Source organism: Mauremys reevesii, linkage group 2 (genome assembly GCF_016161935.1).
Source record: "Mauremys reevesii isolate NIE-2019 linkage group 2, ASM1616193v1, whole genome shotgun sequence".
Taxonomy (NCBI): Eukaryota; Metazoa; Chordata; order Testudines; family Geoemydidae; genus Mauremys; species Mauremys reevesii.
The window spans coordinates 214,107,550-214,124,301 of record NC_052624.1 but is presented as its reverse complement, the minus strand read 5'-3'; the positions used below and the strand labels follow the sequence as shown (position 1 = coordinate 214,124,301).

At 39.9% G+C, this 16,752-nt stretch overlaps 1 protein-coding gene across 7 annotated transcripts in view; it reads left to right on the top strand.

Annotated features, from left to right (window-relative positions):
• Nucleotides 1–16,752, top strand: part of NOL4 (nucleolar protein 4) — a 333,499-nt gene that overhangs the window by 262,639 nt on the left and 54,108 nt on the right. For 6 of the 7 annotated variants that reach the window (XM_039526516.1, XM_039526514.1, XM_039526515.1 and 3 more), the window contains 2 exons: nt 12,851–13,030; nt 13,719–13,910. In XM_039526516.1, coding sequence (XP_039382450.1) covers nt 12,851–13,030; nt 13,719–13,910 — 372 coding nt within the window. The remainder of the gene's footprint in view (nt 1–12,850; nt 13,031–13,718; nt 13,911–16,752) is intronic. The other variant, XM_039526513.1, reaches the window with a different exon arrangement.

Genomic DNA, 16,752 nt, shown 5'->3' with positions numbered 1-16,752 from the left:
AGAAGCCCAGGTGCTGTTCTTACTTACTCCACTTGTCCCCATCCCACTCCTGACATGTCATCCTTCCCAACGTTTTTCCCCTACAATTAGGTGAGATGGGGGTGGCTGGTCCAGATATGGCTTTAGGGCAACAAGAAGTTCCCCCTCAATGAAAGGATTTCTCCACTGGCCAGTTGCAGGCAGATTCCACCTATTTGCACTGACTAAGCAGCACAAAAAGGCTGGTGTTTAATGCAGAATCTGGTCCCCAGACATCACAACTCAAGCCCATCTCTAATAACAGTAACAAAAATAGCTTTGTTATTATGTCCTTTGTCCTAAGCAATATTGCAATATAAACTGATTCCATAATGGCTTCTGTATAATATGAATGCTAGATAAGCATGAAAACTTCTGTGATTCTCAATAATTGTGCAATTTCTTCTAATTGAGGATACACTGTGGCAAAAATATTCTCAGACAGCAAAGCTTAGATGGCTAGGAGAAAGCACAGAGAGAAATGCTGTCAAAGGTCAAATTCTGAGGTGATCTCTGCCGCTGTGCAAGGCAAGAAATTCACACAACTTACCTTCCGAAGTGGCAGATGTCAGGAAAGCTCACCCATGTGCTCTGCTGCCAGGATACCAAGAGGAAGTGGAGGGCTCCAACAGCACTAAGGTTAAGAGGTTGCATATAAAATCATGATGATGTCTTTTGATAATGCCCACCCAAAAGATCTGAGTCACTTTTATATCAAAATCCCTACCACTCCGTATTTGTATTTTTTTAAAAAATGCAGAGGCTGGTCCTGATAAAGGCAAAATGATGGACTTGAGTGAGAGTTTCTATCAGCATCAGGACTATAGCGTGCAAGGAACAATGAGTAATGTGTTAGACAGATTTCACTTTAAGAGTGGAGATATAGAGGGAAAAATAGACCTGGTAAATAGATAACTCCTATGGCTCTTCTCACACTCGAGTCACAACCATGTTTAAACATGGTTTGTTGCTGGCAGGGCTATAATACAGCTTTCCTGGAAATAGGTCATTTACCAGCACATCTTCTGATGATTAGCACCAATGTGTAAAAAGACTGTTCAGTTCTGAACAGATAATTAGGGATAATGTGCATGTCATTAACCAGTTGGCTTTCTTTTTGAATGAGTCTGTGTCTCAATATGTTACCATTGCTATCTTTTCTTCTCCAATCTATGCTTCTCAAGATGTAAATGATCTGTCAGACTCTCATGAGCAGAAGAGCAGGAGTGATAGGACTCTCTCCTCTCACCCTGTTCTGGTATATGACTCTCATGACTGAGCAACACAAACGGAAGGAGGGAAAGCCTAAATTTGTCTCCAAGGATGGAAACAGGTGAGTTGGAGTTCTCCCCTCCACTGCTTCCACCAAATACTTTTTAATCTCCACCCTACCCTGCTGTACTTTTGTACTCCCACAGTGCTCAAAGTGGGAAAGAGAAAGGGGGGAAACTCTTCTAATGTTGTTTGGTAGCACAAAGTGGGAGGGGGAGCAGGACAGTGCGGAGTCTATGATAAGTTAGGAATGAGCACACCTAAAAGATCTTCTCAGAATTGTAGATAACTTATTCTCTTCTGTCTTGCCAAAATTTAAAAGCTCCTCATATTTCATACCTTGGTGCTCTGCAGCATGTGCCTCTTACTCATATGAATCAGTAAAGAATAAAAAATAACTTCAGAAATGCCGATACTCCTCCCTTTTGGGGGAAGAAAGTATAACAGCTCAGCTCCTGCTTACTTTGAATATTGTGCTCCCTGGTTATGGTGCGGAACAAGACTTTCAGGGGCTTTAGCCAGCCTGTCTATGAAATGTATCCCCCACATGAAGAAACTGACCCGGTCTTGGACCTGCCACAACCAGCAGATAGCTGTCTGCACTGAATACATTCAACATCCATCCAGCTGTATGGTCTGAGGCAGTCTTTTGAACAGGAAGCAGCTGAGTTCTCCAGACTGAAATAGGAGACCATGTGCAAGACAGGACAGCTTGTGAAGGACAGGATTTGAAAGGACAGGATCATCCTTACTGTTTTGTTACTCCCTGTACCTAGCAAAAACAGGTGATCCACTCCCACACTGTTGCGTTTCTTGATGCCCAGGAACACTGCACATGCAATCTGCAGTGCTGGTCTACAGTTACCACACATCTGTCTCTGAAGCTTCCTTCTTGACTGCCTGCAGCCCCACTGCTTGAAGGGACTTCGAATACAGCCTTCTTGGGATACACAGAGACTGCAAGAGTCACCAACATAGAATAAAAGTGAGTGGCTAAAGCCAAAATCTCACCTTCAGAGTTACTGACAGAGCCCAAGCTATTTACCTGGTAACAAGTCTGCTCATCAGCAGCATTACACTAGAGACATGAAGAGCCTACATGTTTCAGAGCAGTTACTGCGGGCAAGGGATTTGGCATAGAAAAGAATGGGGGAAAAGGAGAGGCAAGAGAATAGGAATGAGAATGTCTATTTCTCCAATACTTGTAGTTCCTAAACCAGGACTAACTCATGGATGATGACCTCAGTGGATGGTCCTCACAAATAAGAACATGATTTCCCAAACTAGATTCATGGTGCAGGCCTATAGGAGAACAAATTCTACTAAGCCTGATGTTCCATGTTTGGAATTTAAGGAGAAAAGTAGTTAATTAAACCTGTGTGTTCACACAGTAAATAAGGTGGATGGGAGCAGAGAGAAAACAAAGGAGAAATGAGGGAAACAATATGGGTGGTAAGAAGAAGAAAAACCACAGGTGAAAACTGAGGGAGCAAGGACAAAAGGTATGAATGAGATCAAAGCAGAGAAGAGGCTTAAAGGTTCTATAAAAATAGGATGGGGAAAATACTTACACACATCTGGCACAAAGATCACAGAATAAAAATGGAGGGGGAAAGGAGAACAAAGAAGTGCTATCTTTTATTGTAAGTTTTCCACATACATACATACTCAGTGAGATTTATAACAGTGAATTAAGAGTGGTTTGTAATCCATAATATTGAGGCACTATTGTCCCCAATACCGTATACGACAAGTAGTGCACTCAAGACTGAGAGTGGAGCAGAGCTGTCCTGCCCAGCAGAAAGAAAATGCCAAACTATTCCTGTCTCACCAAACAGGACTGCTCCTCTCTATTCATGGCTGCACTTCATTGCCCTGTATGCAGTTGTTTACCATTACTGGGCAAACTAAAGGGTAAGATCAAGGCAACGAAGGTATCTTTTAAAAGTTACTTTCTTCCTGTACCCCATCTCCCACTCCCTGACAAACATAAATGGCTTCAAACTAAACAGAGACTATATTGACTGCCATAGCTTAGAAGCTCCTTCTAGCAGTGAGCAAGGGTAAGGTGTCCATACTGAGAGTTTTTTAAAAAAATCAGCAGCTTCAGATATCTCCTTGACCATGGGATACAATATTTTGACCTGGATGTGGGATCTTGCAGGGTGGATAGTAGCTCTTCTCCTCCTTATCAGAGAGGTCGAAGAGTGTAGTGCTAGTCAATTCATGTACTTCCCAAAAGCCTGGGTCCTTCTGGGTTATGTCTTATCACTCTTCCTGTGCATTGGCCACAAGAGACTAGAAGGACCGAGCAAGAGACTAGGGACTGCCTAGTCATCATGATGCTTAGTTCTGTGTCCCTTGTCTCCAGCCTAATTATTCTCCCAAGTGTGACAAGGGTAGAGTTCTGGATAGAGTAGAGTAGAGTTCTTCTCTGCTCCACGCTGATTAGGCCTCAACTGGAGTATTGTGTCCAGGTCTGTGCACCACATTTCAGGAAAGACGTGGACAAATTGGAGAAAGTCCAGAGAAGAGCAACAAAAATGATTAAAGGTCTAGAAAACATGACCTATGAGGAAAGATTGAAAAAATTGGTTTTGTTTAGTCTGGAAAAGAGAAGACTGAAAGGGGACCTGATAACAGTTTTCAAGTATATCAAAGGTTTTTACAAGGAGGAGGGAGAAAAATTGTTCTTCCTTCTTAACCTCTGAGGAAAGGCAAGAAGCAATAGTTTTAAATTGCAGCAAGGGGGGTTTAGATTGGGCATTAGGAAAAACTTCCTAACTGTCAGGGTGATTAAGCACTGGAATAAATTGCCTAGGGAGCTTGTGGAATCTCCATCACTGGAGATTTTTAAGAGCAGGCTAGGCAAACACTTGTCAGGAATGGTCTAGATAATACTTGTCCTGCCATAGGTGCAGGGGACTGGACTAAATTACCTCTCGAGGTCCCTTCCAGTCCTATGATTCTATGGAAAGCAAACTGTCTTGCTCAGTCCCAGTGAGACAGAAGGGTTGCTTATTGGCAGAAGGAAGCACTGGGATGAATATCCAAAGCTGGGTTTTGCATCTTTTGAGGCTTTTTACCCAAATAGTTTACAGTCTGGATTATGAAGTCCCAGCAGAGGAAAACAAGTATGTTTTATCATCTTCAGCTGGCCAAAGAGGCTTCTATTAGCCCTCCATAAGGAGGAACTCGCATTGGTCATCCAGGTAGAACTGGTCAGAAAATGGGTTTTTTTTTCCCCCATGGAAAATTTTGACTTTTTATTGAAAAATAAAAATGTTCAGCTGAGAAATGAAAATGTTGGTGTTTGGACAGAAAATTTTGAGTTTTCTGATGAAAGGTCAGAATTTTCTATAAAAAGCAGATATTCTTAGCAAAACAAAGAAAAAAAAGTGTACCTAAAACCCCAATTTTTCATCAAAAACCAGTTTTGACAGAAAAATGCTGATCAGCCGTACACTTGGGCCTTTTTCAGCCCAAAGCTAGACATTTCAAATATAGTCTTCTGAGCACTCCCTTTGAAGCCTGCCCACTAGTGCAGAGTGCAGCTGCCTCCTTTCTGAGTAGGGCCAGCCATTGCGAGCTTACATATTCACTCAAATCTTCTGGTTTGATTCTGGGTGAAATCAAAGATATTGGTGATAAATATTTCAAACCTTAAATGGGAGCCTGTTGTCAGAAGGACTGCCTCTAATGTTATATCTTGTTGTGGCCAGTAAAATAATCTAGCATTTTCTGTCAGTTCCTGGGATAAAGATCTCTGGGACCGGAAAATAGAACTTTCTCAGTTGAGAGTCCCTGCCTCAAAATTCACTCCTTTTGTGGGGTCTGCCAGAGCCTACCAAATTCTACTGAACTTGAGAGCACAATGCAAGAAGTTAATTTGGTTTACTTTCTGTTTTTTGCCTTTGGCTCTTTTGGTACCACAAATGACAATATTTTTGCTAAAATTTCTGTAGGCAGCAACATTGGTTTTGCAATGGAATCAGTGACAGGTAGTTTATAAATGCCTAGCATCCTGCATCAATGACAGGAGCTCTATAGATCAATAAAACAAATAACAAACTTTAGGAAGTATTCAAGCTCCCTGCATTAAGCCTGCTCTGCTCTGGTATTCACTCAAATCTGATGGGATAGAGATACTCCTACTTGCTTTTGCTGATCATCAGTCAAAGAGTCCTACCCTTTCAGAATGACGGAGATGGTGATGGATTGGTGAGTATGTAAGCAGGCCTTCCTGAATGTGACAAGACCGATAAGTGGAGACTGGTTGGGGAGGAATTTAGAATTAAAAAGAAGTTGGTTAAATTATTGTTTCTAAGCAGACTTTTCACCTTCTACCTGAACAGGGATTTTCTCTTCACACCATATCTAGGCTAATTTCTGAGATTATTTCTATCAGGGCAAAGTGATATGCCTCAATAATGTGGGTCAATATCAGTGGGGATAGATGGAGCTGTGAATGGAGATGTTCCTAATGCCAAAGAGGAGCACATCTATCTTGAAGGTATTTAATGTATTATTTAATTATTTAGCTTTAAAGTACAAAAACACCCGAGCAAAAGCTCTGTGCTGCCTGGCAACAATTAAACTCACAATCCACATATGCAAAACACCCAATATTGGAACTGGAATGTAAAAAATGAACATACCAGCCAATGAGGAGAATATATTCCATTCCTGCCCCGATAAAACCTCAACTCTCCTAAAAATATCCCTATAGATGTTTTAAGTATTCTACTATACAGTATGGGCTTGATTTTTTTGTAAATGTACAAAATATATTCCCTGCAACTCTACCCAAAACTCAAACTCTCAGCCATCCCCCCCCAAAGACCTATCATGGTCATCTGAATTGGTTACAAAATGGAAGAAAAAAAAAAGCAAGAATTTTATCAACATTCTTTTCCTGTGTTCGTCACTGAATGTTGACAATTTTTCATCAAAATGTAACCAGGTCTAAATATAGATATTTTAATTGGTTTCTATAAAGTATGGTGCAACTTTTAAAAGTGTACATGCACAACTGCATGTGGAAAATGTGTATGCAAATGCATGCCTAGTTTCTGAGCACAATTACTGTGATTAACAATTTAAATACATCTAGTGGGGGAGGGATAAAGGAGATTGAAATGTGGAGTAAGGAGCGGGAAGAGAAGATGGAAGGAGAAAAAGAGAGTGACCTAGGGAGGGAAGTAGACTGGAATAAGGGAAGGGAAAAAAAAGATAAGAATAGGGAAGTGATTTCAGAAAATTATAAACCATTTTTATATGAATATTGTTTGGTTAAACACAGAATGTGGAGTGAACAGTCTTGTGATAAATTGTTATCTCAACAGGCTCATCTGCTGGGAGATAACTGCATAGATTGTTACTTTAGCCAATCAAAGTTCAGTTTGCTAAGCAAATGGCTTGGATGTACAACATCTCAGGGACATACTCTGCACTAGTTGCACAAACAAGTTAGATACACAATACATGCCATATACATTAGATTCACAATAATTTCAACTCTTGCCTTAGAACTGGAAGCTGCAGCTGGTAATGAATGCGTTCCCTATGACTGAGCAGCTGTGAATACTTGATAATACCTATGCTCAGGTTTCTGCACTCTTTCTGGGTGCAATCCAGGTTGTTGATTATGATTAAGGCTGGTTGTTTGTCAGGCTCTCATGGTTTGTTACTGATTCTTTGATTGATTTTTGCAGTTTTTAAACAAAAGTCATGGCTACTCAGTAGCTCCCTACTGGGCAACATTAGCTTTTATTTGTTTGTTTTGTTTTTAGAAAAATTAAGTATGTAGCCCTTATGGTTGTGAAGATAATCTTGCAAATGTGAACCATGTGTAACCAATGCAGTGCTCTCATTCTAAACCTACTAACAAATAGTGCTTCTGCAAGATGTTCCTATTCAGTATGGTAAGATGTGTTTAAAAGTGAAAACTACGTAACTAAGAAAAGTAAAAAATGTTTTATGTATGTAATGGTGATCCAGTGGGCTGTCTGACATAATAAGGTACCATTCAACCCAAGTAAGCATGGCAGAACTGCGTCCTTACAAGAAAAAAAAGTGGTGAATAAAATGTGCTATGACTCTTCAGAGAGCTTTCAGCTAAAACTGACCTTTGCTTTTCATTTCACGGCAAAAACATGATTTTCCTAATATTTGGTCTTGACAAACAATTAACCTTAGTGATGATCTTTAAAGTCCTAAATCATCTGCCACCCAGTTATGAGATCCCACTGTGACAGGTTCCCCCTGGGGTGCCACCTGGAACTGGGGTACCACTGAGCCCCCCTGGCCTGGGCTCCCTTTACACTGCACTGCTGTGACCAGCCTGCCAAGCCCTCTCCCTGGCTTCAGCCTGTGCTTTTACCAGCACACATACAGATAGGAACACACCCAGCTGCAGTTACATGCAGACACTGTGATCAGCTCTGCATAGGACAGCTCCAGCTAAGGAACTTGCCAGCTACTTAAGCACACCCCCCCCATCCGGAGTGTAAACCCAGAATTATACCACCTTGCGCTGCACAGGGAACTGTACAATGTAAGCTCATGAAATTCACCCTCTCCCTCAATGTGGAGAGAGATATACAATAGCTTTCTGCTCCAAGTTATGACTCACACACACACTGTTTTTTAGAAAAAGCAAAAACAAGTTTATTAACTACAAAAGATAGATTTTAAGTGATAGCAAACTGATCAAAGCAAATTACCTAGCAAATAAACAAAACACGCAAACTAAGCTTAATATACTAAAGAGATTGGATATGAATAGCAGATCCTCACCCTAAGTGAGGATACCAGCAGGCTGCAGATTCTTAAGGAGCAAGCTGCACTGGTTTACAGCTTAGAATCCCCAGGGTGTTCCATTCACAGGCTAAAAATCCCTTTAGCCTGGGTCCCGCACTTTCCCTCAGTTCAGTCTTTGTTCTTCAGGTGTTTCGAGGAGTCTTTTTGGGTGGCAAGTCAGTGAAGAACCAAGATGATGTCACTCCCCTGCCTTAAATATCTTTTGCATATTAGTGGGAACCCTTTGTCTCAAAGCTTGATACCCACACCAGTCAGTGGAAAAACACTGGAATCCCAAGATGGAGTCCAGCACCAGGTGACCTGATCACATGTCCTTGTAGGGTCACAGCAGCCATAACTCAGAGGCTGTTTGTAGCGCCCTCAGAAAGCCACTCCCCACCCCCACCCCTAGTGGGAGATAAGCTTCTCCTAAGGCCTATTATTTTCTCCTAATGGCTCATTAACCTGAATTGGCCCTTTCCAGCCAGCCATCTAGACTGAATGTCTTTTACCTAGTGAGCGTTCCCCATGTGTAAACATATTTATAATACAGATACATAGTCAATATTCCTAACTTCAGATACAAAAAATGATACATTAATACAAATAGGATATTCAGTAAATCATATTCAGTAAATCATAACCTTTCCAATGACACCTCACGTGACTTATCTTGCATAAAATGCATTATGATTATGTCATAATCACATCATAATAATATTACTGTGAAGAATATGGGGTGAAGTGTCACACCTCCCCCTTTAGATTACTGTCAGAGGGTTAGTCACTGGCTAATGTGAAGGCAGTGTGCCTAATGTCCTCTTTAGGGTTTGGTTATACAATTCCCAAATGTTACCAAACACTGTAGTGTCATCCACAGGTGTTTTTGCAAAGTTCTGTGTTTCTTTTCCCAGCTTGCCTGAAAACATTTTTGTGTGTAGCATTGTTAACATAATGCAGATATCAATATCTTTTAGAGTTTCCCCTTCCACACAGCAGACCAGGTTCATTATGCTTTCTCTGCTGTGCCAAGCTCTAAGCCTGTTTCCGGATATTAGCTGAGAAGCAGTATCCATATAGGACTTCCTTGATACCACTCCTACCATGTTTAGAAGCTTTTTCCAAAAATTATGCATGTTACACATTTTTAAAGGATTTACCATCAGTACCAAATTCTTTGTCATAACCAACAAATTGTATATTATGAGACTTAACAGTACTAACAAATTAATGACAGGGAGGATGTTCATCATACCACGCCTTCTGTTTAGACAGTCTGGATTGTTCAGTACCCATGGTGTTTTTCAACCCCTTCCTGAACCATAATATGTGTTCAGATATTGGTCTTTCTTTCCCTTTAGTGTTTTGTCCAGTATCCCCTTTAGTAAAAGTTCTCAGTGCATGTATGTCGTTGGGGTTTTGGAGAGGTAAGGATGTAAGAGGATCTAGCATGTTACAGGCCAACCTCTTCCAGGCCAGTGCTATGCCCATGCAAAAAATCAATCTACACACACACCCTCCTAGGGTTTCTTTGTAATTCTCACTCCAAGCATTGGGACTTTCCTCATCCCCTTCTTCTAGAGGGCTGTGGTCTTTCAGCAGCTTTTTCTTAGCTGCTTGGTGGATCTTATCTGCCTGTGAAATGGCTTCCTCCTCCCGTTCTCAGGTGGGTCATTAGCATTTTCACTGACTCTCAAGTCTTCAGTAGGATTCCCGGACAGACCCTTTAACAGCCTGAGCCACATTGAAAAAATCATTTCCAAGTAACAATTGTGATGGGTTATGAGGTACTGCTGCCACAGTCAATTCAGCTTCCAAATCCTCAGTTTCTATGTGCACTTTAGCCAAAGGCGCAAGGATTTTGTGACCTCCTACTAACAAAAGCTCTGCCAACTGTCCTGGAAGTATGTCTTTTTCCTGAACAATGTTTCTCCATAAATTTCTGCACCTGTATCCCTCCACCCCAAGAGTTTCTTGTGATTAATTTTGACAGCCTTTATGTGCTTCCTGCCTGGCTGGGAAGAGACTATTTTTACAAACCCTGTATGATAAGTGGCAATTGCCTGAGGTGCCTCTGTGCTCTGGGTAACAGCATTCCCATGTACTACCCAGCACAGGGCATTTCTTCCTCATGTGCTCAGTAGATTTACAGTGGTAGCACCTTCTGGGCTCTTCTGTTTTTACAGGAGATTTGGGACGAGGACTAGAGGAATGGACTTGGGGAGATAAGTGTCCAGCCTCCCATCCACCCTCCTTCTTCTCAGAGGTAAAACATGAACCATGCTTCCCACCAGACTTAAACCCCTCTGCCTCAGAATTATTTCTAATAGATGCTTGGGTTTGTTCAAATTCATTAGCTAGAGTAGCAAGTTCATCAACAGTTTTCACCTTTTTATCCCATAAACACTGTTTTACATCATCACTACATATACTGAGGAAATGTTCCTGAGCAACAAGATCACACATTTCTTCAAAGATTGTAACACCTTTTCCCCTTGCCCACTTATCCATCAAATCTCTCATCTGGTTTACATATGCCACATTACTCATCTCAGCACCCATCTTAAGTCTTCTAAATTTTACTCTATATGCTTCAGGTGTAACCTGAAACTGTTTTAAAACCATTTCCTTGAGTTGGTGTTAATGAAACAAACTGGAGAGCAACTCTGGTGAGCAGCACACAGCCATGCAGTGTTCCAAAACCCTTGTCTCCAGGGAACATCTCCAAATTCCCACACTCACAACACATTCCTTTATGAGGGAGCATCTCCAAATCATATTTTTTCATACATATATCCCTACAGGAGTCAGTTGAACAGGCAGTGAGGTCAACATTTGGAATCTGGTCTCTTGCCTGCCCACTGTGTACACAAAAGATTGCAGTGCTCCAGCAAAGGAGCAGCTCCTCCTCTCCTTTGCTGGCTTCCTCAGGCCTTTCTCTTCTTAGGCCTCTCAGTCTTGGCCACCCTGACCCCTGGAGGCATTGGCAAACTTTTTTTTCCTCCTGCCCCTGGTGGTGCACACAGAGTGGGTAGTGGGTTGGGGGGAGGGGCAATGAAACCCAGAGTTGAGAGCTTGAGGGACACTGAGAGAGAGTCATGAAGGTCCCAGAAATGGGATGTTTTGTGACTAAAAGGATTTTATTGCGGGGCTCTAAATCACAGAGTGGATTAAATAAAAGGAATAAAAGGAAGTAAGTGGGGGGTGGACACTGAGAATCAATGCGTGAAAGAAATAGGTAGCGGAGTCCAGGGAAATGAGGGAGACAGAAATAGTAGTAAAATAATTTAAAGTGCGGAAATGGAAAGGAAGAGAAAGGAGTGAAATAAGAAGATGAAAGGGAGAGTAAAGAGGGAATAAAGAAATGGAAGGAAAAGAGAAAAGGCAAAAATGATGCACTAAGACTGGGCATATTTATATTTATTTTTCTGTCTGACTTTTCCTCCTCCAGTCTCCCAACCCAGCTGGGCAGTGTTGCTGTTACTCTCACAGTTCATTTGCCCCTGCCTGCAGGGTGCCAGGTGTTCTCTATAGATTTCTGTCTGTGGTTTCTCAACACCTCAACTGAGGCACTTACACAGAGCCCTAAATAAATCAAAGCTCATAACTTTAAGCACCCGTGCTTGACAATTTTGGCCCATTTTGTTTTGGGCTTTGTGCTCCTGAATTTTGTGCAACACTTTGACTACCATTGTGATAGGAGCTATATAAATATAGAGTGAGATTCATCATATAGATCTTGATGGAAAGCCCTCTAGAGATAATTGACTTCAACATGCTTTGGATGAGTTATATGGATGTGCATCTAGAGTAATAATAACTTCAGTGGAGTTACTCCAGGTCTACACTGGTCTAGCTGAGAGAAAAAATTGGCCCTGTACCTTGGTGTTCTGATGGAGTTTTTTACTACTGTTTTGCTTGTTGTGACTTAGTGTGAAGTATACACAAAGAATAACAAGACAAACAAAACCTGATACTATTAGGGGAAGCTTAAAGTATTTGACTCTCTTGATTGCTGCTGTATTTTTGACACCGTGAGTGAAGAATTTTTTAATGAAATAGTCATCTGTTATTTATCCCCCTGCTCAGGATAAAATTTTGAATATTTTGTGTAAAGAAAGGCTTCAGGGAGAAAACAGGGGTGTGTATGTGTTACCATTATTAATGCTTCTGTGAGAACTATAAAAGCTTGACTATTTAAATTCTTCTTGAATTTTGGAAAGTGATCTATTAAGGCATTATTATTTCTGTATTTATGAATAACTTATTACTGTTCTAGATAATGATTCCTACCAATGAATGACTATCGCCACTTCTCCCTTTATTCTGCCTTGCCTTAAAATTTGTCATTTTCATTCCACGGAGTTCTGTATAAAACTGCAGCAATTTAATGTAATGAGGAAGAAACTTTGCTAATGTAATCAGGAAGAAACTTGAATACAAAACAAGTCTTTGTGAAAACATCTCATCCAGAATTTAATTATCACAGGAGAGTCATTTAAAGATTGATTTACTTGACTTTTCCTCAGACTGTTGCTTTAATGTACTGAAGTAGACAAGATGATAGAGAAAAGTTCTCTGTGACAGTGATCATAAGGGTTTGTGTTGGGGCTGCAGAAAGTAATTTGTGTATATAAAAGAAAAAAATCATGGAATTTTTTAAATACCTTCTGATGTGCTAATTTAAAAACAAATTTATTTGATGAGGAGCCCTGTAAACCTGTTAATCTGGTACATTAAAATATTTTTTCTTTATTAGTCACCTGCACATAGCTATTCCAGCTATGACTCTGGTAAGAACGAGAGCATAGGCAGAGGTGCTGAAGATCTGTCTCTGAACCGAGGAGATGAGGATGAGGATGACCATGATGAACACGAAGATGCTGAGAAGGTTAATGAATCTGATGGGGTAGAAGCTGAACGACTGAAGGCTTTTAATGTAAGTCCCGCAGCATTAACTGCCTTGCTTAACTTTACTAGTTTCCTTGTGTACTGTTATTTATGGGTAAGTTTGGCAATATTAGAGGCACATTAATTTACAAAAGGGTCCTTTTTAAAGCACATTAAACTCTCACCAACAGACATCAGTTTTACTGTGTTTTATTTAGAACTATCAGGCAAAGTGCCATCTTTATCAGTGAGGAGAACTAAGATGTGTTTTGTGTATATGTGCATGTTCATCCAGTGGATAGAGGGGGGGATGGCAGCTAGTTTACAGGAGGAGATTCCAGTGGTCAGCTATTTTCTCTTGCTTTCCCACTATATGTAATTATGCATGATAACACAAGCAATTGTTCAAACTAGGACAATAGTAAATATGCAATTCAACAAAACCAGGGAGCAATCATAACTTATTGTTAATAACAAAAGTTAAGTGCTGCCTATTTTCACAATTCATTGTGGTTTATCTCACAATTTCTATACACTATAGACTATTCTTTTCTTGTCTTTTTTATCAGTCCTAAAAAAAAAGTCCTTTAAAGAGTTGTTTGCTTAACATTTCTGGCTTCCCATTACATAGCTTCTTCAGCGCACAGAAAAAGTATCTTCCTATCAGTAATCAAGACTAGGAAGAGAAAGAGAGCAGCCCTCCAAACCCTTTTCCTCTGTCTCCCTCTTACCAACAGATGTTTGTCAGGCTGTTTGTAGATGAAAACTTGGACCGAATGGTCCCAATCTCTAAGCAGCCCAAAGAAAAGATCCAGGCTATCATTGACTCATGCAGGCGACAATTCCCTGAGTATCAAGAGCGTGCCAGAAAACGCATACGTACTTACCTCAAGTCCTGCAGGCGGATGAAAAGAAGTGGTTTTGAGATGGTGAGTTTTGATTTAAAACCCAGCCCTAGTTTCCATCAAAACCCCATATGTAAATCCATGGCACTATTTCGTTTTCATCTTAGTGTCTTTTTATTTGGTAATGTCAGGTCAGAGGTTTCTTTCCCCCCTCCCTTTTTCATCTTTCCTGAATTTATTCCCTTTGTTCACTGCTTTAAAAACATCTTGGGAGGATATAGTTCACAGGTCTGTGTGAATCCATAGAAAGTGAGGACTCAAGCAAGATGTGAGGAGAGAAACCAATGGGAAGAGTATCTCATTTATATATTTTTTTCCTTTCCAACACCATTAGAGAGGCTATTAAGTTAGTGAAGTCTTGCACTGATGTGGAATTTCTTTGGAATTCTGCTAATTGTTTTTCAGGGAGATCCATGAAATCAGAAAATAGGATCCATCAGAGCACTACAACATCCATAGTAATGGTCAGTGAAGGACAGATCATGAAAACTTAGAGACTGGAAAGATGAAAGACTTTTTAAAAAAATCTGTAGAAAACACAAGTTTTTATCACAAGTGTAGTGACAGTAGCTTTAAGTTTTAGGTGATTTGTTTGTACTTCTGGATTTATTTAGCAGTCAGTGAAAGTAGACCCTGCCTTCACTATCTTCTTTGAGTTGATAGTCAGGTGAACAGATGGCATTCAATATTATTAAAACATCCCTGGCAAATTTTAAAGTTCTGTCATTTATTTCCCAGGGTTTATATCTCATTATTTATTCACAGGTTATGAATACTATGTTAGTGTATAACTGGCAGTATTTCTAGACCCTACACATCCTTGGCCTCTTGTGTTGCACAAAAGCGGTAAGGAATAGCTCTCCTCACAACTTATCAGTTAATCAACTTCAGAATCATCAGAGAACTTTGATATTTTCACAAACCAGAAGAGACACTAGCAAATGAAATTGAGGCATGCTACATTTGATTTATTTCTCTCTCTCTCCTTTAGATAAGATAAAATCACTTCATCATTACAAACATCGTTTATTAATAAAGTGTATCATTTTTAAAGAATAAATCATTTGAAAACCCATCTACATATTAAAAAACTGGGTTCAACTTTAATTTTATTTCTCTCTTTCTCTCTCTCTCTCTCTTTTCATAGCTGCCTGAATATAGTACTTGTGAAGTTCAGATGATGATTTTAAAATGTTAGTTGACAAGCTTAAAAACAAAGTACCACATTTGATTGTGGGGCAAGATCAGTATAGTATGAGATATAAAATGTCGAGTCAGAACCTTTAATCCTTTGTAAACTTTCATGATTCTAATTTACCATACAGCTTTATTGTCTGACACACTGGGTTAATGCTGCTGTCAGCCAATGGAAACTTAGATAGAAAGAGAGAGAATAAAGGACATCTCTATAGATGTAAGTGCTAAAGACTGATGGACAGTGTGTCAGGTTGTAGCCATCCAGAGTAGGAGATGGACAAAAAAAATTAAATATTTTCTTATAATACAGTAAGTAGCATCTTTTCACATCCATTCTCTTTGGCTGAAGATAATTCAGGAGTGTGAGACTGAGATATCACTGTGTCAAACATTACTTCATTACACTAGCACCCAAAATACATATTGTACAGCTAACTGATGCTAATAAATGGTTGTCTTGTTTTGCTATTTGGCCAGATTGTGAACCCCTTACTCACACTGGTGAGCAGTAACTCACACAAATGAGTAGAGTCCTATTTAAGTCACTGGAGCTACTTGTGTGAGTAACTGCTCACCAATGTGAGCAAGGGGTTTATAACAATTAGGTTGATTTGATTTCAGTGAACTAGTCATGATTATAATAATGATTACTCATGTGAGTACTTCTTTTCAGGTTCAGGTTTATATTCCTGTTCTTTTCAAAAATATCATGAGAATTATTATAAAGTAGGCAACTTTTATGGCACAAAAATCTCCCCACTTTGGAAGTGTTCAATTTAATCAGATCTTGTGGTGGTTTCAACCTACTTTATAAAGAATGTGCTTTGATGTGTTTCAGTAGGGTGGGCAGGACATTGCTGTCTGTGCCAGCAGTGACATCCCTGGTGGGTAAGAAGGGAAATATGCCAGTGCTTCCCCTTCCTTAACTCTCTCAAACTGAAGCGTAAACCAAAAGCTTTTAGAAGAACTCAGTGGAAAATCTCCCACTGACTTCTGTGGACAATAGGTCTGGTCTTTGGGGCACTAGTGCCATGTGGCCTTCATAGCTTGATTTCAGATCATTCTGAAAGATAGAACCTATCAAGTAAATGTTATGAAAACATTCTAATTTTTAAATTTGCTTGTTGATCTGTAACTCATATCAGAAAGCAGTTTTGAAAAATACTACATTGGACAGAGACACTTGGCTAGCTGATTATTTTAAATTTACTTTCCATTTCACTGGGGAAAAGAATCATTTTGTCTGGATAACGACATTTGTGCAGGACTATCATGAAAATGACATGTTGGTGTTGATTTGAATCAGGTGTTATGCTGAAATACAGCAAAACAGGATAATGGTATCCTCAGGAGCTATAGTGCTACTGTCATTATATTAAATAGGATGTCAGATAATGATCTCCACAGGAGATGCCTTTTTACCCTACATGTATTTAATACAACTTATCTTTTATTTTGTTCCGGGCAAAAATGATATATTTTGAGCATGTAGTTTCAAGAGGAAACAGAATAATCTGATAATGTATGTGGCATATGACAATTCAGCAATACTTGTGGAATAGGACAGCTATCTACAGCTTGGTGCTATGGTGTTTAAGAGAAAATGTAAACACTAAGTTTAATTAGTGAAAGACTCTGTGTGGTAAAGAATATGAAGCATGCCTGAGGC